The 22,669-nt window shown below is 61.7% G+C and overlaps 2 protein-coding genes across 2 annotated transcripts; both read left to right on the forward strand.

Annotated features, from left to right (window-relative positions):
- The first annotated feature begins 2,647 nt into the window (after window positions 1–2,647).
- Window positions 2,648–7,720, forward strand: TIMM17A (translocase of inner mitochondrial membrane 17A). Its single transcript, XM_079763592.1, has 6 exons — window positions 2,648–3,312; window positions 4,886–4,985; window positions 5,079–5,142; window positions 5,304–5,432; window positions 6,061–6,171; window positions 7,308–7,720. Exons 1-6 carry the CDS (start codon window positions 3,287–3,289, stop codon window positions 7,391–7,393), a joined length of 516 nt encoding a protein of 171 aa, XP_079619718.1. The 5' UTR covers window positions 2,648–3,286; the 3' UTR covers window positions 7,394–7,720.
- A 2,168-nt stretch (window positions 7,721–9,888) lies between these two features.
- On the forward strand, window positions 9,889–21,181 carry RNPEP (arginyl aminopeptidase). Its single transcript, XM_079763590.1, has 11 exons — window positions 9,889–10,354; window positions 13,742–13,882; window positions 14,318–14,466; window positions 15,264–15,380; window positions 15,966–16,201; window positions 17,069–17,182; window positions 17,876–17,988; window positions 18,091–18,199; window positions 18,921–19,145; window positions 19,530–19,672; window positions 20,495–21,181. Exons 1-11 carry the CDS (start codon window positions 9,926–9,928, stop codon window positions 20,651–20,653), a joined length of 1,935 nt encoding a protein of 644 aa, XP_079619716.1. The 5' UTR covers window positions 9,889–9,925; the 3' UTR covers window positions 20,654–21,181.
- Window positions 21,182–22,669: the final 1,488 nt, after the last annotated feature.

Genomic DNA, 22,669 nt, shown 5'->3' on the forward strand with positions numbered 1-22,669 from the left:
CCGAGCCGGAGGCGCGGGCCCTGCCGGGTCCCGGGATCGGATCGGCCGGGACGAAGCCCGGCCGAGCGTCTCATGCCCGCGGCGGTCCAGCTTCAGGTGGAGGCCGAGGGGGAGGGTGCTGGCAGGTGGGATGGCAGGTGGAGGTGAGGCGGGCGGAGGAGGCAGCGGGGAAGGAGGCCTGTGAGTGGCCCGGGGCGTCATCTGTGTCTGTGCGGCCAGCAGGCGTGACGTCTGAGACCGAGGGTCGCTACTACCTCCGTGTGGCCCTGGCCCATGTGGCTCAGCGGATAGAGCGCCGACCTGCGGACTGAAGAGTCCCGGGTTCGATTCCCGTCAAGGGCACAGGCCAGGGTTTCGAGCTCCATCTCCAGTGTGGGGCGTGCAGGGGGCAGCTGATCAATGGTTTTCTCTCATCATGGATGTTTCTCTCTCTCTCTCTCCCTCTCCCTTCCTCTCTCTCTCTCTCTGAAATCAATTAAAGTGTATTTAGAAATAACTTTGAAAGAATGATAATGTTGTGCCCCTGAAGTGTAGATAATCTTTTTTAAAAAACATTTTTTATTGATGTCAGAGAGGAAGGGAGAGGGAGAGGAAGAGAGAGAGAGAGAGAGAGAGAGAGAGAGAAACATCAAGGATGAGAGAAAATCGTGGATCGGCTGCCTCCTGCACGCCCCCCACTGGGGATGGAGCCCACAATCCAGGCATGTGCCCTGGACTGGAATCGAACCCAGGACCCTCCAGTCTGCAGGCCGATGCTCTATCCACCAAGCCAAACAAGCCAGGGCCATAAACACCATTTAAAAAAAAATACATTTTATTGAATTTTATTGATTTTTTTTACAGAGAGGAAGGGAGAGGGAGAGAGAGTCAGATACATCGATGAGAGAGAAACATCCATCAGCTGCCTCCTGCACACCCCCTACTGGGGATGTGCCCGCAACCAAGGTCCATGCCCTTGACCGGAATTGAACCCGGGACCCTTGAGTCCGCAAGCCGACGCTCTATCCACGGAGCCACACCAGCTAGGGCTGAAGTGTAGATAACCGTATACACCAGCTTTACCACAATAAGAACCCAAAGCGTGGCCTCTCTCAGCCGACCGACCTGTGTCGGGTCCTGGCTTTGCTGTGGACCGGCCTGGCGACTCTGGGCGAGCCACCTTTCTCTCTGAGACTCGCTTCAGCGTCTGTGAAGGCGGGGGTGTGGGGGGGGGGCCGTGCAGGAAAGCAGAGAAGGCCACGGGCTCTGGAGTCGAATGACCTGGGCTCAGGTCTGAGGTGTGTGACCTTGAGCGCCTTCTCACGCCTCTCTGAGCCCAAGGCATGGGCGGTGAGGGGGTTACGAGTACCTGCCTGGAAGAAGGGGTGTGCGGTCACTGAATGTAGGAAGTGGGGTGACACGTGCTAAGGAAGAGGGCAGAAGAGAGGAAAGATTTCCCCCCTCCCCCCGCCTCGCCCCGTCTATACCGCCTTCCCAGCAAACAGCCCCAGCCACCGACTGGAGCCCCAAACCCTAGGGCTGCCTGTGGGTGAGCCTTGTCCGTGACAATCGGGGTTTTCTTTTTGTGGGTTTTTTTTGTGTGTGTTTTTAAAGATACTACTTTTTTTATTATCCTCACCTGAGGATATTTTTCCATTGATATTTAGGGAGAGTGGAAGAGAGAGGGCGAGACCAGGGCCCCGGGCCGGGGAGGAGCCCGCAACCAAGGTCCATGCCCTGGACCGGAATCGAACCCGGGACCCTTCAGTCCTCCGGCAGACGCTCTATCCACTGAGCCACACCCCCTAGGGCGACCGGGTTTATTCCTGAGTGGTGGGTGGGGGCGGTGCCGGGCGGGGGGGGGGGGGAGTGTCTGGCTGGGAAGGATTCCTGAACCGCTCGGTCACTTGTGGTGGATTCTCTGGCACATCCCCTGACGGCGACATCAGGGGTGACGCCGATGGAGGCGGTGCCTCTCGCATTAAATCGATGACGGAGACACGAGGTGCTGCCAATGTATCTCCTCTTCCCTGCGATTTTTTAAAAATATATATATTTTTATTGATTTTTTACAGAGAGGAAGGGAGAAGGATAGAGTCAGAAACATCGATGAGAGAGAAACATCCATCAGCTGCCTCCTGCACGCCCCCCACTGGGGATGTGCCCGCAACCAAGGTACATGCCCTTGACCGGAATCGAACCCGGGACCCCTCAGTCCACAGGCTGACGCTCTATCCAATGAGCCAAACCAGTTAGGCTGCCTGCGATTTTTAAAAAAATATATATTTTAATTGATTTCAGAGAGGAAGGAAGGGGAAGAGAGAGAGAGAAACATCCATGATGAGAGAGAATCATTGATCAGCTGCCTCCTGCACACCCCCCACTGGGGATCGAGCCCAAAACCCGGGCCTGTGCCCTTGACCGGAATCCAACCTGGCACCTTTACAGTTCGAAGGCCGACGCTCTATCCATTGAGCCACACCGGCCAGGCCCCCCACGATTTTCTTATGACACTTCCTGTCCTCTAGCGCCCTCCTTGCAGAACGCGTGCTAATGCACCACGCGTGTCATGGGCGAGGCTTCCGGTCAACAGGACCCTATCCACAGTGAAGTTTGGGGGGATTCTAAGTTACACTCGGATTTCCGGCTGCGGGGGGTTTTGGGGGGGGCGGCCCCGCGTGGTCCCAGGTGCACGTACTTGGTCCATCATCTCCAGGCTGCGGCCCGGATGGGCGAGGCCGGTCCCCGGTCACTAGGGGGCGTTGGGTCCCCGGCCTGTGGGTCACGTCCTCCGGGGACCCCTGGAGGGAGGCCCCGCAGAGACTGAGGTCGCCGTCCCGCCGTCCAGCGGGGGGGCCCCTCCCGGTCCGCGCGCCTCGCCCGCCGGTGCGGTCCCCTCGCTCCGCTCCAGGCGCCGGGGCCCGGGGGCTGCGGGTCGGCGCCGAGAGCTTCGCGGTCGGGTCGAGCCGATCCGGCGGCATTCATTCGCAGCCCGCAGCCAACGTGCTAGGGACAGGGGGCGTATTGGGGCGCCGGGGAGCCCCAACCTCAGCGCGACGACCCCGCGCTTCCCTCCGGACCCCGCGCGCCTCGGGGACTGGAAACCGGGGACCCCCGCCCCGCAGCCACACCCGCCGCCTGGGGGACGTGGGCGGGGCCCGCTCCACGCCTCCGAGCTCCCATTGGCTGCGTTTCGGAAGCGGCGAGCCAATCCCCACAGGCCTTCCCGCCCTCCTCTGGGGTGACTTCCGCTTCCGGTTCGGGCCCTGCCCCGCTCTCCCGGCGTCGCTCGCGCGCCCGAGTCAAGATGGAGGAGTACGCGCGGGAGCCCTGGTGAGTTGACCGGTGTCCTCGCCTGGCCCCGCCCGCCGCCCGCCGCTCTCCTCGGCCTCCAGTCTCCCAGGTCGGCGGCGCGGGCCCGGGAGCCGTGGGCGACGCGGGCTGAAGCGTCCCATCGGCTCCCCCGACGCGGGCCTCCCGCTCGCAGCCCCCGCGCCCCCGTGACCTTGCGGTGGACCGGGGCGAGGGGTCCAGGCTTGGGCGTGATGGAGCCTCCGACCTGCTCTCACCCCCGGGCCGCGCCGACCTTGTGTGGGGGTCACACCTGGTCCCCCCCCGCTGCCGGCCGAGGTGACCTCGGACGCGTCCCTGGTCTCGGGGTGCCGTTCCCGAGGCCTGCGTGTCGCGATGCGTGCCCGCCGGACGGGGCGTTTCCCAGGAGTGGGCGACGATTTTACCCAGAAGGGACATTCATTCACTCATTCATTCATTCATTCATTCAGCATTTTGTTAGGCTCAGGGAATAAAAGCATGAAAAGGGCAGGCACACAGGTAGGTCATTGCAGAGGGCGGGATCGCCTTTCCAGGTTGCCTGAGTTGAAGGCTTCTGGGGTCCTAAGTGAGAAACCCCCTTGATGGGGTGAATCTCCTGTCAGGGCAGGGATGGGTCACCTTCCTGCGGATAATATAACCCCCCGACGTCACTTACATTGTACATTGTCTATTGGCTTTTGCACAGGCCCCCCCACCCCCCGACTTTTGTTACTAGGTGTACCGGTCAATAACGCGGGTCGACTGTTTACCGGTTAAAAATGCGGATACCGGTGAATAATACGGGTTTTGTAATCAAAGAAAACAGGAGGATTTCAAGAGAAACATCAAAAGTGCTCTGTTCGCCTTAGCTGGTTTGGCTCAGTGGATAGAGCGTCGGACTGCGGACTGAAGGGTCCCGGGTTCGATTCCGGTCAAGGGCATGTACCTTGGTTTCGGGCACATCCCCAGTGGGGGGCGTGCAGGAGGCAGCTGATGGATGTTTCTCTCTCATCGATGTTTCTAGCTCTCTCTCCCTCTCCCACTTCTGTAAAAAATTAATAAAATATATATTTAAAAAAAGAAAAAGAAATACATTTTTTAAAAAAGGTGCTTTGTTCAAAGTAATGTCCATCGATAGCTACACATTTCCCACATCTTTCATTTGTGGGTACCGTCCCATTAGAACTTTTCTTGTTTTGAGGCAGACCATTTAGAGACCCCATTGTCCACTCCTTCGTACGTGTTGAAGGGCTGATCAGACAGTGCATGTGCCGTCGATTGGAACAAGGGGTCATCTGAAGGAGCAATACAACAAAACAGCACACGTGTCAAATCGCATACATATCAACATACGTGTGACTCCCATCTATTGAAAAAACCCCGCATTATTCACCGGTACACCTAGTAAAGTGTTAGCCGGTTCCACCGCTCCCAGCTCAGGTGACTTGGGGCAGGATACGTAAGGATACAGATGTGTCTTGGTCGCAGAGGACCCTGCTGTGTTAGCGTGTTAGCAAAGACCGTTGTAAGGTTTATGAATGAGAATGAGCAGTAAGGTCTCTCCTTTTTCTTCTTTTCTCTTCCCTGTCCCTAGCCCCTGGCGAATTGTGGACGACTGTGGTGGGGCCTTTACCATGGGCACCATCGGCGGCGGTATCTTCCAAGCGGTCAAAGGTTTTCGCAATTCTCCAGTGGTAAGCGGTGTCCTGTTTTATCACCGCCGGAGACCCGGGTTTGCCACCGTCACTGATGGCCCTTTGAATACACGTGTGTTTGCTTTTCCACAGGGAGTGAGCCACAGGCTGCGAGGGAGTTTGACAGCCATCAAAACCAGGGCTCCGCCGTTGGGAGGTAAGAAGCAGGTGTCCCGTTTGTGCCCCAGACGTTTCTGTTTACGTGAAGGTGAAGCTCCATCCGCCGAGCCACACCGGCTAGGGCTGAACGTGTTTTTTGTGACGACACTTTAAGATGAAAAAGTGAAACTTGGATTGTTTTGTTTGGACGTAAAACAGGCAGCTTTGCGGTGTGGGGCGGTCTGTTCTCCATGATCGACTGCAGCCTGGTTCAGGTGCGAGGGAAGGAGGACCCCTGGAACTCCATCACGAGCGGGGCCTTGACCGGAGCCATCCTGGCCGCCAGAAGTAAGTGCTCTCGCGGACACGGCTGCGGGGAGCCCCTCTGTGCCTTACTTCACTGACGCCTGGAATGTGTCAAACGGGCATCACTTCAGTTGGCACAGCATGAACGTATATGGTGATTTGGGGGGAAGTAAGCGATCTGTGAGGAATGTGCGAGAGGGAGCGTGGAGCCCTGACCCGCACGTCACAGTGGCTAAGAGCAGCTCACGTTCTGTTCCTCCTCCTCGAGTCTCTGGAATTAATCCTGGTTCCTGTCACACGGGGTTGTTATCGGTAAAGTGCATAGAACCATCTTCGGGGTCTTTGGGACAGAGAGTGACCAGAACCCCTTTGGGCTCCATGGTTCAGGCCCTGAGTCGGCACCCTGTGTGTAGTCGGGTAGTAACTATTTTGGGCTTTGTGGCTCGGGGGGTCTCTGCCCACACCACACAAATGGGTGCGCACAGCCGTCCCAAGGAAAGGTTGTTGACGTGGACGGGCAGGGAGCTGGGTGGGGCTGTTGGCCCCTGGCCTCGGCAGTGAGAGGGCTTGGGCAGGGGGTGGGGTGCAGCCCATGAACTGCTCTGTCCTTCGCTGCGTCTGCCGTCAGCCAGCTCTCTGTTAACGTGGTCTCTCTTGTCCATGTTCCCAGACGGACCGGTGGCCATGGTGGGGTCAGCCGCGATGGGCGGCATCCTTCTGGCTCTCATCGAAGGAGCTGGCATCTTGCTGACGCGATTTGCCTCCGCACAGTTCCCCAATGGTGAGTCTCTTCTGCTTCATCCGTCACTCAGACGGTGGGAATGGTTTCCTGGCGTTTAAAGAAAATGCGTTTTGCCGGCTAACGTGGTCGTTTGGGCTTGCTTTATGTGTTCGTGTGCTGTGGGTCAGAGGGTTCTGATAGGCGCTGGCCCGGTGAGCGTCCAACACAGTCGCCAAAATGCTGTGGTCAGGTAAGTCCTGATCTTCCTGGTGGTCCCAGGTTTCATCGGTGCTCACGGGCTCCTGCTAAGAATGGCTGGTCGTGTTAGAGGGGCTTGACAATGTATGACTAGAGTGGTCGTCAGTCCACGCCTGTCCCCGTGGGGGGTGTGCCAGGCCCTGTCCGAGGTGCTGGCGATACCGTGTGAACGAGGACTTGCGTCCGGTGGGAAGGCGCCCAGCACGTTCACAGCTACACTCGCTGTTTGCTTTACACGCGCTGTTTGCTTGTGCCCCGGCTGTGAAGTGGTGGGAAGTGACTCCTGTCCGGAGGCCCTGTGGGTTCTCTGGGAAAGGGTTTCTGTGGCTGATGGTTCCTGTTTTCTGAAGAATGGGGGACAGTTACGTTGTGTCAGGGAACATGTGCTTAGTTGTGAGCGTGTGCCTGCCTTGTAGCTGTGGACAACTCGATTGTCCACGTGGGGTGTTGCGGGCGTTCCGGGATGCAGTAGTGAACTCTGACCTGCCTCTCGGGGGCCGTGTGCAGAACGGGGGGACACGGTGCTTGGAACTTATTTGGGAGCGTGGACGGGATTCCGCGTGGACTTAGGAGTGGATCGTAGCTCCCGTTTGATTTGTTTTCCCAAGGCACCCGCGAGAGATCCCGCGTCCGGGCAGGTCTCGGACGCACTGCCCGTCGGACGCCAGTGGGACTGGGCCCTCGCGCTCCTGCTTCGTGTGCAGCCATTACTTAGGGGTTCGCACTGTGGTGCCGGCCACTTGCTAGCTGGCTCCCACACTTAGGAATGTTCCTCTGGAGCACGAGGGAGGCCCCCCTGGGCGTTGGCAGGTTTATGGAGAACGCGGGCTGCAGCGTGATGCACGCACGTGTCGGCGCGTGGATGGTTTTACTTCCTAGGGGCTTGTTCTTAACTGTGACGTTCACGGGGTCTGTAAATTCTCTCCTCTGCACTGCAGGGCCTCAGTTTGCGGACGACCCCTCCCAGCTGCCTGCGGCCCCGCTGCCGTCCTCGCCGTTTGGAGACTATCGGCAGTACCAGTAGGACTTCTCCGCGAGGGCGCGGGGTCAGGAGCGGCCCTCAGGACATCAGTGCAGGCCGTTTCCAGACCGTAGGTGGGACAGCTGCGGCCAAAGAGGCCACGAAGGGACATGAGCATTTTTTCTATTTAAAGGAACACGGGGTGGGGGTGTTAAAAGATAATCCACTTATTTATTCGCCCTGGAGTGCGTTCATGATCAGAGTAGGTGTCTGATGTCTTTAAGAAGATGCAGGACCACGGGCACACAGCGGTGAGCGTGGCGCCGTCTCCTCGGGGACGTCTGCCTGGCTTGTGTGCTGTTGGTCCGACAATAAAACCCCTGGAGCTTGCTCCTTCTTGGATGAGTCCTAGACTCCGCCTTCACCCGCGAACACGCCCGTGACGCAGGGCCTGCTCAAGGCCGGGGGTCTGGTCGGCGTCTCCCTGGAGTGAGTGGTGTGAGGAGGCGTGCAGTCCGCCGGTCCTTCCGCAGTAGGTCCTCCTGATGGGAGGCCGGGGCCAGCTCTCCCCTGTGCGCGGAAGGTCAGCTCCTCCAGCTCCACCCGTGAGGCCGCTGACACCTCCCTCCCGGAGCCAGCTCCCCGCCAGCCCTGCGCCCGGAGCAGGTTTCCTGGCGTCTGGCCGGTCTGTGTTTCACGGGAAGAACCACCACGCTGTCCCCCAGCAGCTGCGCCGTCCGTGTTCCCAGCAGCTACACAGGGGGTTCCAGTTTTCGCCTTCTTGCCAGCACTTTCTCTCCTTTTTCAGAAATGTAGCCAACCCAGAGGGGCGAGGTGCTCTCTTGCTTTTGGTTTGCGTTCTTGTGGCTGTTGATGCTGTGCTTGCTGGCGTTTGCGTGTCTGTGCAGACGCTCTTGTCCGTCTGTAGCTCTTCACGTTCAGTCGGGCCGGTGCAGAGGAGAGCAGTTTAAAGACAAGGGAGGAATGCAGAGAGCCTGGTTAAGGTCTAAACCCCTAATGGCTGTCGGTTCAGAAAGTAGGCTCCCTATGAGCTGATCCTGGTGGGTTGTGTGTGTGGGGGGATGCCCACGTTTTGCCATTTTATTGGTTAACTGCGTCTTCAGCTCTGCGTATCTGAGCGATCCATGGGCACAAGTGAGTTTTCTGGACTTGGGGGTGGGGTGGGGGAAAAGCTGGAAAAGGGGGAAGACCCGCTCCTTCTGAAGAGCTTCCCACGCTGTCCCTGCACGTGCAGGACCCTGGCCTGGTGGGTTCCTTGCTCAGGAGCAGAGCCCGCGGTTGAGACGGACGAGTGCAGCCCACGGGGGCGGGGGGGGGGGGGGGGGCGGGGAGGAGGGAGCTGTGCCGTGCCGAGGCCAGGGCGGCTTCCTGGGGGCAGGAGCGGGTGACACAGGTGCTCGGTAAACAGTGAATCGGTGGCCGCTGTGGGTTCTGTCCGTCCCAGCCACCCTTGCCCTGCAGTCACACTGCAGTGAGTTTGGACACTGGGCAGCGGAACCCTCCGCCTTTGTTCATCTCTCAGCGGCGGCTGTTCCTTCCCGATCCTCACAAATTCCACCGTGAGCCCATCGGTGTCTACAGAAAACCTGCTGGAATTTTTATTGGAATTGTTTTGTCAGTGTGTCATCTTTTTAGCACAAACATCCTGCACATATTTTGTTAGGTTTAAACCTAAGCATTTCATTTTTGAGAATGCTGTTTGAACAGTACTTTTCAAATTTCATTATTACTAAGTAGAAATACCGTTGGTTACTACGATGATTTTCTGTATTGTATCCTGTAACCTTGATGAACTCACGCTTTTCATCAATTCTTGGAAGGTGTCCAGCCCTTTATTTTGAAATGTCCAAGGTGTGTGACATTCTGGGCATTTAAAGGTACATGGCAATGAAGGCAGTTTGGGAAGAGGTGGGTGGTCGTCGGGGTCTGTCCCCCAGGCGCTGCACAGCACATGGGACTATCAGCCTTTTTCTCGCCTGGAAAGTGAGGACATTGAGCCCAGGCCCGGGCTGTGCGGGGCTCAGGAACATTGTCCCCGGCACCGGCCTCACGGCTGCGGTGTGGTGCGTGCGCTTTGCTCAGAGAAGGAGCCGATTCCAGGCGGATGTGGAACGTCTGTAGGTACCAAGCACCGTGATCGATGCCACAGCAGAGGCGTTCTCCAGCTGATCGAAGTCACTAACCACTGCGACAGAAGAGAAAGAGAAATTGACCTTATATGGAGTTTTTAAAAAACCAATAAGCATTGCATAAAATAAAAAGTATTTTAACACTGGGACACTGGGAAACATGATACAATACTATTTCCTTTTATGAAAATTCCGGGACCGGGGTGTGGTCCCGGCTCAGATTTCGGGAGGGGGCGTGGCCCAGCCCGGATTCCCTTGGGGGCGTGGCCTGTGGGGAGAGGTGTTGCTGGGGGCGTGGCCCAGCCCGGATTCCCTTGGGGGCGTGGCCTGGGGAGAGGTGTTGCTGGGGGCGTGGCCGCGGCGGCGCAGTGCGCTCGGGGCGGGGCTCGCGGGCTCGCGGTCGAGGCCGGCGGGCGAGGCTTTCCGGCAGTCAGCGGCCGGCACCATGGCGAGCGGCGGGGCTTCCGGCGGCGCGGCCCGGCGGGTGCTGCACTCGGCGCGGGTGGAGGACGTGGCCTCGGCGTCCAGCTTCCGAGACTTCGAGGTCCTGCACCTGCACCTGGACCTGCGGGCCGAGTTCGCGAGCCGCACGCTGAGCGGCACGGCGGTGCTCGACCTGCGCTGCCGGGTGCCCGCGGGCGCGGCCGAGCTGCGGCTGGACTCGCACCCGAGCCTGGAGGTGACGGCGGCGGCGCTGCGGCGGGGGCCGCCCGGCCCCGGGGAGCCGCCCGGCCCCGAGGAGCCCGTGAGCTTCCGCACGCGGCCCTTCGCGCGCTACGGCTGCGCGCTGTGCCTGAGCCTCCCGCAGCCCCTGCCGGCGGGCGAGCGCTTCCAGGTGCTGCTCGCCTACCGCGTCGGCGATGCCGGGCCCGGGGTGAGTTCGCCCGGGTGCCCCTCGCGGAGGGAGAGGAGGAGGGTCCCATCGCCGAGCCCCCTGCGCCGCCGCGTCCTCCCCGCTCCGCCTCCTCTTCCTCCAGGCAGGCCGCCCCGGTTTCCTTCCTCCGGCGCCTGGCCGGCTCAGCCGCGGGCTGGGCACCTCCCCGGCCGTTGCGGTGACCTGTCCAGATTGTCCCTCCCGGGACCCGCGTGACCAGTTCCGTTCCGAGAAAGGAACCTTGTCCTGTGCGGTTCCAAACGGAACTGGATGTCCCAGGGCGTTGGGGCCCGTTGGTTTCTGCCTGATGGTGGCGATGACATGCGTGGGCTTCTGGGAAGTCCTGGTTTCGATTAACAAAAGGATTTCTTAGAGTGTGTAATAACGTGGCCTTCTCACTGTTGGCTGACCCCTAAATCTTAAAGGGCGGGGGACAAGCCCTGGGAATAGAGGACGGGAGGTTATGTGGCCGGCACCTGTCGGAGCCGGAAAACCGGCGGAGAGGGTTCTCCGGAGACGGGTGGGTTGTGAGCTCCCCAGGAGGCTGCCTGCCCGGGACTGAGGGGTCTCTCTGCTTCCCCATTTGCCCTTTGCCCTTTCACCACTTGGGGAATACATGGACCTTACGGTAGGACGTGCGGCACCTGAAATGAAATATCAAAACGATAGTTTCACATACTCCCCCCCCCCCCCCCCCCACACACACACACAGTTCCACCTGGGAGCCTTTACATTGGAGATATATTTGTAGCAGCCAGAGCTCCGTGCTGATACATTGTATCCGCTGACGTCTGCAGAGATGCACGCTCTGCAAATTGCCCTTTGCACCAGGAAGGCCTCCCTCGATGGCACTTGTATTTACTCCTCCTCACGGCCCGTCCCAGCGAGGGCTCTCACCTTAATCACAGGGGTTGTGCCTCTCCTGGACTTCGGACTCCTTCTATGGTATATGTATCGCCTGCTCCTTCATTCTCTTTTCTTCGTGTTTTTAAAAAGCAAGCCCTGGCCTGTGTGGCTCCGTGGATAGAGCGTCGGCCTGCGGACCAAAGGGTCCTGGGTTCAATTCCGGTCAAGGGCACGTACCTCGGTTGCAGGTTCCTCCCTGGCCCGGGCCCTGGTCGAGGAGCATGCAGGAGGCAACCCATCGATGTATCTCTTCCACATCCGTGCTTCTCTCCGCTCTCCCTCTCCATTCCACTCTCTAAAAATCAATGGGAACAGTATCCTCGGGTGAGGAGAAAACACAACAAGAAGCAGGGATGATGAGTAAGGACTTAAGGCCAATACTTACGATGTGCCAGTGACGAGTCTGTGTGCTTGCTTGAGGGAAGTTCAGTGAGTTGCCTATATCTGAGCCAGGTACAGTGCCTGGTACCCACTGAGTACTCAGTGTGAGCACTTATGGTCAACGCCTTCATTTTTTTCATGAATAGCATTTTTTAAAAAAATATTAATTGACTTTTTACAGAGAGGGAGGAAGAGGGATAGAGAGTTAGAATCATCGATGAGAGAGAAACATCGATCAGCCACCTCCTGCACAACCCCACTGGGGGGTACATGCCCTTGACCGGAATCGAACCCGGGACCCCTCAGTCTGCAGGCCGACGCTCTATCCACTGAGCCAAACCGGTTTGGGCGAATAGCGTTTATTTTAAAAAACAGTTTAGATTAACAGAAAAACTGAGCAGATGGTAGTTTTCACATACCTCCATACCCCCCGCCCCCCCCCCCCCACACACACACACACACAGTTCCACCTGGGAGCTTTTACAACGGAGATACATTTGTAGCAGCCAGAGCTCTGTGCTGATACATTGTATCCGCTGACGTCTGCAGTTTGGTCAGACTTCCTGGTTTGTTCCTTAGTGTCCAGCACATTGAACTGCCCTCTCCCCTTAAGCCGCCCTTGCCTGTGACCATTTCCCAGACGTGCCTTGTTTTTGGTGACGGTGACGGCGTTGAGGAGTACCGGTCAGGCGTGTCGTAGGATGTCCCTCTGCTGGGATTTGCCTAATGTTTTTCTCATCACTAGACTGGGGTTGTGGGATTTTGGTTTAAAAAAAAAAATAGACTTTATTTTTGACAGCCGTTGTAGGTTTACGGCAGAATCAGGTCTCACGTGCCATGTTGTCCCGTCCTGTTGAGGGGAGGTGGTGTCAGCGTGGATGTGGCTGTTCGGTGCTGAGCCGGTCGCCTGGCTGAAGCAGGGCTGCCGGGCTTCTCCGCTGCGTCCCCTCTTTCCATCTCTGCCGGGGTCTCGTTCAAAATTCTCACACACAAAACATGCTCGTGGGGTGTCCCTGTGCCTCTTTAAAATAGGTCCCCAGTGCCTCTGTGTTCAGAGCCCTCTTTGCACCTGCCCAGGTAGGCGCCCACCTCGACTAGAGCCCCCCCCTCCAGGTCACAGAGCCCCCATCCGCCCACACCTTTCTGCATGGTGCACCCCTAGCGGCCCCTCCCTCCCTCTCCACCCTCCAAGTCCTGCTCGCACCTAGGCCCATCCACAGAGTTTCGCTTTCTCTTGCCACTTCCTGGAACTCTGTCCTTTCCCTAATTCTCCGTGGCATTGGGCGCCAACGTGCCCGCCGCCCTCCCTGGCGCTGGCTGGGACACTCGGGGACTTCCTGCTGCAGGTGCAGACGGGGCGTGGGGTGGCCATTCTGGTCGGCCCAGGCCGAAGGGTTAACGGGAAACCATGCAGAGTCGCAGCCAGCGCCCCTCGTGGGGAGGCCACGTACTCCGGGACGGTTCGTTTAGAATGGAGAATACCCTGGACTCACAGACTCCTTCCCGCTTGGGCTCTGCTTTCCTGTCTCCAGTTCAAGTGCAGCTGCTGTGGTTTTCGCTTTTTAAGGATACTTTAAAAAATATTTTTATTGACTTCAGAGAGGAGGGGAGAGGGAGAAAGAGAAACATCGATGATGAGAGAGAATCATGGATCAGCTGCCTCCTGCACGCCCCCTGCTGGGGATTGAGCCCGCACCCCGGGCATGTGCCCTTGGCCAGAATCGAACCCGGGACCCTTTGGTCCCCAGGCCGACGCTCTATCTGCCGAGTCAAACCGGCCAGGGCGGTTTTAGTTTTTTTGGTGAGAAGGACATGGGGGGGAGACAGGGTGACAGGGTCAGAGACCAGGTCTGGGATTCTCGAGGCGACCCGTGGGGCGCGGTGAGAGGCGGGCCCCTTGAGGTGCCTGCCCTGCGAAGTGGGTGCTGCACCGTGGCGGGGGTGCCAGGGTGGGTGGGACACGCAGGGGGAGAGATGGTCCCAGCCAGAGCCCTCAGGCTCCGTGGGGATGGCTGGGACCTCTCCCTCCCGCCCCTCCGCCCTGGCGGGTCTGAGCTGCGGCGGGGAAGGGGGTTCAGTTCTGAAATGCCTGTCCCCCAGGTGTGCTGGCTGGCCCCCGAGCAGACAGCGGGGAAGGAGAAGCCGTTTGTGTACACCCAGGGCCAGGCCGTGCTGAACCGCGCCTTCTTCCCCTGCTTCGACACGCCCGCCGTCAAGTGCCCGTACTCCGCCCTCGTCCAGGTGAGGGGCGGCCCCGGGGCCCGGCCGCTGTGCGTGACATCCTTCCGGAGAGGTTCCTCCGCCTTCAGGAACCTCGCCTGTGCCCAGTCCCGCAGTTTAAATCTATCGTTACTGATTTCGGAGAGGGAGAGAGAGAGAGGAACATCCGTGCTGAGAGAGGATCACGGACCGGCTGCCTCCTGCCCGCCCCCCACTGGGGGTGGAGCCCGCAACCCGGGCCTGTGCTCTGACCGGGAATCGAACCCTGACCTCCTGGGTCCTAGGTGGACGCGCCACCACGGAGCCACGCCGGCCGGGCTGAATCCCCTTAGTGTAGCACAAGCAGGGGGCGGGCGGGGGATCCCCAGGAGGACTCGGGGCGGCTGCGGTCCCCGGGCAGGTGGCTGGTCCCGCCCTCGCCAGTCCCTGCAGCGAAGGCCCCTCCGCGCCCCCCAGGTCCCCGAGGGCTTCACCGCGGTGATGAGTGCGGACACCTGGGAGCGGCGAGGGCCCCACGGGTTCTTCTTCCGCATGAGCCACCCCATCCCCTCCTACCTCGTGGCGCTGGCCATCGGAGACCTGGTCTCGGCGGAGGTGGGGCCCAGGTAGGAGCCACGTCCCCCCCCCCCATCCCCGGCAGGCAGGGTTGGCTGGACCCCGAGGCGAGGAGGCGCCTGAGTCCTCGGTCTGAAGTGTCCGCGCAGCCTGGAGGCCCTGCTCTGCCTCCTCCTGTCTCCCTCCGTCCGTGTCTAACTCTGTGTCCGCCATGGGGTCACCGCCCCCCCCCCCACCCCCGTCGCAGCTGCTGACCTGGCTCCCCTGGGAGTGCGGTCGGGGCTCAGGCAGCAGGACTGAAAATCGATCTTTTTAAAAAATACATTTCTGTTGATTTCAGAGAGGAAGGGGGAGGGAGAAAGGGAGGGAGAGAGAAACATCCATGATGAGAGAGAACTATGGATCGGCTGCCTCCTGCACGCCCCGCACTGGGGATGGAGCCTGCAACCCGGGCCTGTGCCCTTGACCAGAATCGAACCCTGACCTCCTGGTTCCTAGGTCGACGCTCACCCACGGAGCCCCGCCGGCCGGGCTAAAGATTGATTTTTACCAGCCCCTGATATGCTCCCGTCCCTCAGACCTTTAAAGCAAAAGGCAACCCCACCCCGGAGCTGAGGCCCCCGCGTCTGGGGCACAGCCTCGCCCTCCCTCCGCGGCGGCGGCCGGCAGCTGGGCTGAATCTCCCGCGGTCCCGCGTCCGTCCCACGGGCCGTGCTCGGTGGGGCCTGGCCTCCGGCTCCTGGCCGCTCTGCCCCTGGCGTTTGGCTCCGACGTGAGGCTGAGCCTGGTCCTCCGGGCTCTCGGGAGGCCTGTGAACAGCGGTGCCTCTCTGCTCGCCCGCCCCTAGGAGCCGGGTGTGGGCCGAGCCCTGCCTGGTCGAGGCTGCCAGGGAGGAGTACGACGGGGTGATCGAGGAGTTCCTGGCCGCCGGAGAGAAGCTCTTCGGACCCTACGTGTGGGGCAGGTGAGGCTCCTGTGGACGGTCACGTCCCCGGCTCCCCAGCCCCTCCCCCCCCCCCCCCCCCCCCTCCCTGGAGCAGAGCGCCCCGTCCCGGAGGTGAGGGGGAGGGGCGAGCCAGACCCGGATCCCTGTGCAGAGCGGGGGCCCGGTGACCGTTCCCGGGCGGTAAAACCGGGCCTGGTGGTCGCGGAGTTCGGAGGTCGGGACCTTTGCCAGCTCACCCCCCCCCCCACCCCACCCCCCTTCTGCTGGAAGCTGCCCGCACCCAGGGCTCCTTAGAACAGCTTACCCAGCCCGGCCGGCCTGGCTCAGCGGCTGAGCATCGACCTATGAAATCAGTACAGATATTTTAAAAAGAGAGCGATGGCTCCGTGGCCCCCGGCGAGCTTGGGGGTGCAGCTTGGAAGCAGAAGAGGGGACAGGTTTTGGGGAGCAGACGGGGGGCAGGAGGGGGAGTCCCAGTGAGCCCGTGCGACTGAGGAGCCCGGCGCCATCTGAGCCCCGGCCCGTCCTTCGCTGCCCGTCCCGTGTCCAGGACGGGGAGGGAGGCGGGGCCTCACGCCCCCGCGTCGCCCCCGCGTCGCCCAGGTACGACGTCCTCTTCATGCCGCCGTCCTTCCCCTTCGGGGGCATGGAGAACCCCTGCCTGACCTTCGTCACCCCCTGCCTGCTGGCGGGGGACCGCTCGCTGGCCGACGTCATCATCCACGAGGTCTCGCACAGCTGGTTCGGGAACCTGGTCACCAACGCCAGCTGGAGCGAGTTCTGGCTCAACGAGGGCTTCACCATGTACGCGCAGCGGCGCATCTCCACGCGCCTCTTCGGTGAGCGTCTGGGGCCGGGGCCCCCTGGGCTTCGGGGTCCACACGGCACAGAGGGGAGGCGGTGCCCGGGAGGGGGGCTCAGAAAGGGCTGCCTGCTGCGTGACTCCCCTGGGCATGCAGGGAAGCGGGGCCTTTAGCGGTTTCCCAGGAGCCGTGTTATGACGGTCACGCGGGGAAGCACGGCCTTTAGCGGTCTCCCAGTGCCCATGTACGACTGGGTCCCTCCAGCTCAGAGAGAATGAGAACCGGCTGGGTCCCTCAGCAGGGGCGGCCGACCTCGAATTGAGCCCCGATGTGCTGATGTCAGAGAGGAGGGGCGAGGGAGAGAGACAGGAACACCCACGATGAGAGAGGATCATTGATGGGCTGCTCCCCGCACGCCCCCCAGTGGGGACCGAGCCCGCAACCCGGGCAGGTGCCCTGACTGGGGCCATGCCGGCTGGGCCGTCTGCGGATTAACTGGCCACCGAGAACCCTGCCAGCACCTAGGGTCCCCGCTGCGCCCGTGGGACTGAGGCTGGGCGGGTTTAGGAACTTGCCCCCCGCCCCCCTCACACACACACACACACACACACACACACACTCTCTCTCTCTCACCACAGTCACTGGGGGAGCCAGGAGGCGGCGTAGACCCCGCTGGGAAAGTCTCGGGGGATATTGCTCCTGTGTGATGAACAGTGGAGTGAAATGCCCTGTTCTCATAGCTCAGGTGACCCTCTGAGACCCAAAGTGCACCCCTAGGGAAGGGCCTTGAGCTCAGGAGTCTGTCCTCCTCCCTGTGGCCGCCAGGGGGCAGCGCAGCCTCCTGTCAGGACAGCCGGCCTGAACCGCTGACCGTTCTTGGGGTCTCTGCTCTCCCTGGTCCAGGCGCTGCCTACACCTGCCTGGAGGCCGCCACGGGGCGGGCGCTGCTCCGCCAGCACATGGACGTCACCGGGGAGGAGCACCCCCTCAACAAACTGCGGGTGAAGATCGAACCAGGTCCAGGAGGCCCCGCCCTCTGACACCCCCTCCCCCAAATGGGATTGGTCAGTGGGCTCCCAGGACCCTCCCCCGGGGCGGGGCCAAGCCCTGCAGCCCGACCTCAGTCCTGCGGGTCTGTGCGTCCTGACTGCCCCACCACCCCAACCCAGACGTGTGCCCTGACCGGAATCGAGCCGTGACCTCCTGGTTCATAGGTCAACCCTCAGCCACGGAGCCACGCCAGCCCTCCGGCCGGGCAGGGCTGATTTCTTTTTTTTTTAAATATTTTTTTATTGATTTCAGAAAGGAAGGGAGATAGATAGAAACATCAATGACGAGAGAGAGTCATTGATTGGCTGCCTCCTGCACGTCCTCTACTGGGGGGGGAATCGAGCCCGCAACCCGGGCATGTGCCTTTGGCCGAAATCGAACCCAGGACCCTTCAGTCTGCAGGCCGACGCTCTATCCACTGAGCCACACCGGCCAGGGCAGGGCTGATTTTTTTGTTCTCCTCTTGGCGCCACGGTTACTGGCCCTTTAAGGTCCCTCTGAGGTGCCTGCGGGAGGCCTGGGTGGGTCCGGGGTCCTGTCTCGCTGTCCCCGGGGGTTGGCTGCTTTGACCTCTTCCGTCTGAGCTGAGCCTGGAGCTCGGGCGCAGCCGCGAAGGGGGCGGGTTGCGAAGGCTCAGACCTCGCCCGCTGCCCCTGCCAGGAGTGGACCCGGACGACACCTACAACGAGACCCCCTACGAGAAGGGCTTCTGCTTCGTCTCCTACCTGGCCCACCTGGTGGGCGATCAGGACCAGTTCGACAGGTTTCTCAAGGTACCTGGGGGGGGGGAGGCCAGGGGGGGAGCTGGCTGGGGCTGAGGTCAGGGGTGAAGGCGGCTCCCCACCTGGGGACTCAGGCCCACCTCCTCCCCACAGGCCTACGTCAATGAGTTTAAGTTCCAAAGCATCATGGCGGATGACCTCCTGGAGTTCTACCTGGAGTACTTCCCGGAGCTGAAGATGAGGAAGGTGGACGCCATTCCAGGTGAGCAGGGCCCGGCCCCCAGGCAGCAGGCAGGGGCTGTCTGACCATCTGGCCGTCCTGCCCGCTGTCCGGCCAGAGGACGCTGCACAGGTCACCCAGCAGGTGGCGCTGGGGAACAGACCAGGCCCCAGGCTCTTCCCTCCTCCTTTTCCTGGAACCTGGACCCTGGCTCACACCCTGGGCTGGGCCTGGAGCCCTGGGGGCAGGAGGGGCCGCAGCCCTGCCCCGGAGCAGAGCAGGGAGTTGCCTCTTGCCGGGAGGGAAGGCCCAGTGCTGCCTGAGAGAGGAGGCCGTCCCATCAGAGAGGGGGTGCTGGACCCCCCCCCACCCCCCGTGCGCTGGAGCCCTGAGCCACCCCGCCGTGGGGTTGGGGAGGCAGCACCCCTGATGCCGGGTGGCTCCGCCGAGCACCCACCGGCCACCTCCAGGCCCACCTTCCAGGTCACGAGCCTCCACGGCCAATGAGAGTTCATCACGCTGCCGGCCGCGGGCAGAGCTCCCCACTGTGTCTGTGTCCGGTCCTCACCGCCGCCTGAGGCAGGGCTCGCCCGGTTCACACAGAACGGGTGCCGAGGCGAAGCAAGGGGCCCGGCCCCCGCTGGTGGGCGGCGCGGCGGGAGCCGGGACGGGGTGGCGGAGCCGGGACGGGGCGGCGGAAGCCGGGGCCGGGGCCGTGAGCTGGCCGGGAGGTCAGCACCTCCTGGTGGCGCCTCGTCTCCAGGCTTCGAGTTCGACCGCTGGCTGAACACGCCGGGCTGGCCGCCGTTCCTCCCGGACCTGTCCCCCGGGGACGCCCTCATGAAGCCCGCCGAGGAGCTGGCCCAGCTGTGGGCGGCCCCGGAGCTGGATGTGCCGGCCATCGAGGCCGTGGACATCGCCCCCTGGAAGACCTACCAGCTGGTGTACTTCCTGGACAAGGTCCTCCAGAAGTCCCCTCTGCCGCCCGGTAAGAAGGGCGATTTCTCCCCCTCACCTCCCCCCCCTCCCCCCAAATACATTTTTATTGATTACAGAGAGGAAGAGAGGGGGAGAGAGGGAGAGAGGGAGAGAGAAACAGAGAAACATCCATGATGAGAATCATGGATCGGCTGCCTCCTGCACGCCCCACACAGGGGATCGAGCTGGCAACCCGGGCCTGTGCCCTGACCAGGAATTGAACCGTGACCTCCTGGCTCGTAGGTCGACGCTCAGCCATGGAGCCACGATGGCTGGGCATCATTGATGTTTCTCTCTCCCTCTCCCTTCCTCTGAAATCAATAAAAAATATACACAAAAAGGCTAAGTAATACACAGTAGATATTTAGAAAGATACGACCCCTCTCTTTTCCAGGGAACGTGAGGAAGCTGGGAGCGATGTACCCGAAGGTCTCGGGCGCCCGCAACGCGGAGCTGCGGCTGCGATGGGGCCAGATTGTCCTTAAGAACGACCTCCAGGAGGACTTCGGGAAGGTCAGGGACTTCCTGCAGAGCCAGGTGGGTCCGAGTCCCCGGGCCCACAGCCCGCAGCTCCCTGGCGGGGTCCTCGCCTTCCCCTGGAGCAGGGGGAAGGGTGGAGCGCGGGGAGGGTCTGCCCTCAGCCCAAGGACAAGGTGAGTGACTGAGGATGTCGTCCGTGCCCCGGGGCCTGTGGCAGGGAGGGCTCAGACCCTGCTGCCTCCCAGGCCCCTGGGGGCCGCCTGCTGGGCACGGGCCAGGCCTCAGGTGCCCGAGCGCATCCCGGCGGGAGGTCCCCACTGCGGCTCTGGGTTTCGGGGACTCGGGGACTCACATTGTGTGCGTTTGGGTCCTGGGATTTCTTTCTTTCCTTTTTTTTCTTTTTGGTTAATCCTCACCCGAGGGTATGTTTACATTGTTTTCAGAGAGAGTGCAAGGGAAGGGGAGGGACAGGGAGGAACATCGATGTGACAGAGACTCGTCGATGGGTTGCCTCCTGCACGCCCCCCCCCCCCCCCCCCCCGCCCCCGACCAGGGCTGGGGAGCTGCCACCAGAACCAAACCGGACCCTGCAGAGCGGCCGACGCTCTGTCCCCGGAGCCCGACGGGCTGGCAGCAGGCGGGCCTTCTGTCCCCATCTGTGCTCCGAGCCTCTGGGGAGCCCGCCTGTCCGGTCCGGTCCGGTGCCAGCGTCCCTGCTGCCCGGGGTCGGGGTGAGCGCTGGCTTCTCCGTGGGGACCTTTGGCCCCGAGACGATGCCCGTGTCTGGGACGCTCCGCACTCGCTGGCCCGTGGGCACCGGCCCGGGCAGGGGCAGGCCACGCGGCCACACGCATGTGTGCACGTGTGTGTGTCCTGCAGGGGAAGCAGAAGTACACCCTCCCGCTGTACCACGCCATGGTGGGCGGCAGCGAGGCGGCCCGGGCCCTCGCCAAGGAGACCTTCGCGGCCACGGCCGCCCAGCTCCACAGCAACGTGGTCCACTACGTGCAGCAGATCCTGGCGCCCAAGGGCAGCTAGAGGCTGCCCCCGCGCCGCCCCACGTGCCGCACTGTGCCGGCTTCCGGAACCCTCCGCCCCGGTCCCGTCTCCAGCCCCCTCTGAGGTGCGTCCCCTCGACGGTCTGGTGTCCGTGCCCGAGTCTGTGACTCGTGGGGGCCGCTCTAACCCCGAGACCAGAGACCCCCACGGCCCTCCGTGCGGCTGCTCCGTGGGGAAGAGCAGAGACTCTGTTCCCCGTTGGCTGGTTTTTAAAAGGAATATGTTTTTAAATGATTTTTTTTAGAGAGAGAGGAAGGGAGAGGGGGAGAGAGAAACTCCATGATGAGAGAGAAGCATCATGGATCGGCTGCCTCCTGCACCCCCCACAGGGGATCGCGCCCACATCCTGGGCCTGGGCCCTGACCGGGAATTGAACTGTGACCTCCTGGTCCCTGAGCCACGCCGGCCGGGCCCTCTGGCTGGTTCTTGGCATTCTGTGCAAACGCCCGCGTTTGGGCCGCTCCCTTTTCAGGTTGAATCTGCATTTTAATAAATCTTTTTAAGTGACGGGTGTGTAAGCTGGAGTTGTGGGTCGAGGGGCTGCGGAATTCCTTCCCCTCGGTGCCCCCTGTGCAGGTGTCCCAGGACGGTCGCTGGGGAGACCCCGAGGGCCAGTGTCCCCGTCCTCAGGGAGCTCGGCTGCAGGAGGCGTGGGGTCCCGCACGGTTTATCACGTGTCCCGGAGAAGCGGGCAAAGGAGCAGCACCCCGGTCCCTGCCCTCCCCCGCAGGGTGGTTCCTCGTCTCGTCCGGGCCGACGTGTGGACGTGCCTTTTATTTGTCCTTCCAGAGACTCCCGGCCAGCCCGGGGCCTCGCCCGCCTCTGAGCCTGGGTGACCTCACGGCTGGTGACTGGGTTCTGACCTCCTGCCTCCACGTGGGGATCTACGCAGCTAGCGAGTCCACGTGGGGCTCCGGGGGTGGGGGAGGAGAGGGTTGCAAAGAAATATTTAAATCCTTTCTTGTTAATCCTCGCTGGAGGATATTTTCCCATTGATGTTTAGGGAGAGTGGAAGAGAGAGGGAGAGACAGAGAGAAACATCGATGGGAGGGAAACACATCGATTGGTTGCCTCCTGCATGCACCTTAACCAAGGCCCGGGCTGGGGAGGAGCCTGCAGCCGAGGTACGTGCCCTTGACTAGAATCGAACTTGGACCCTTTGGTCTGCAGGCTGACGCTCTGTCCACTGAGCCACACCAGCCAGAGCTAAATACATTTTTAAGTTGCCTTTCTTACATGCAGGGCACCCCTGAGCCCGAGCCTACTCTGCCACGGCTGTGGCTGTGCCCGGCTGTGGCTGTGTCCGGCTGTGGCTCTGCCCGGCTGTGGCTCTGCCCGGCTGTGGCTGTGTCCGGCTGTGGCTCTGCCCGGCTGTGGCTCTGTCCGGCCGTGGCTCTGTCCGGCTGTGGCTGTGCCCGGCTGTGGCTGTGTCCGGCTGTGGCTCTGCCCGGCTGTGGCTCTGCCCGGCCGTGGCTCTGTCCGGCCGTGGCTGTGCCCGGCTGTGGCCGTGCCCGGCTGTGGCCCTGCCCGGCCGTGGCTCTGCCCGGCCGTGGCTCTGTCCGGCTGTGGCTGTGCCCGGCTGTGGCTCTGTCCGGCCGTGGCTCTGCCCGGCCGTGGCTCTGCCCGGCTGTGGCTGTGCCCGGCCGTGGCTGTGTCCGGCCGTGGCTCTGCCCGGCTGTGGCTCTGCCCGGCTGTGGCTCTGTCCGGCTGTGGCTCTGCCCGGCTGTGGCTGTGTCCGGCTGTGGCTCTGCCCGACTGTGGCTGTGTCCGGCCGTGGCTCTGTCTGGCTGTGGCTGTGTCCGGCCGTGGCTCTGTTGGGCTGTGGCTCTGCCCGGCTGTGGCTCTGTCGGGCCATGGCTCTGTCCTTGGGGAGGTTATCAGCTCAGGCCTCTCCCTGTCCTGCCCTGGGCTTGGGAGGAACCAGCGCGGCAGGAAAGAGACTTGTTCTCGGTCTTTGCGAGAGCGAGCGAGGACTACAACCACGTAACTGGCCGG

Source organism: Cnephaeus nilssonii (assembly GCF_951640355.1).
Source record: "Cnephaeus nilssonii genome assembly, chromosome: 23".
Classification (NCBI taxonomy): domain Eukaryota; kingdom Metazoa; phylum Chordata; class Mammalia; order Chiroptera; family Vespertilionidae; genus Cnephaeus; species Cnephaeus nilssonii.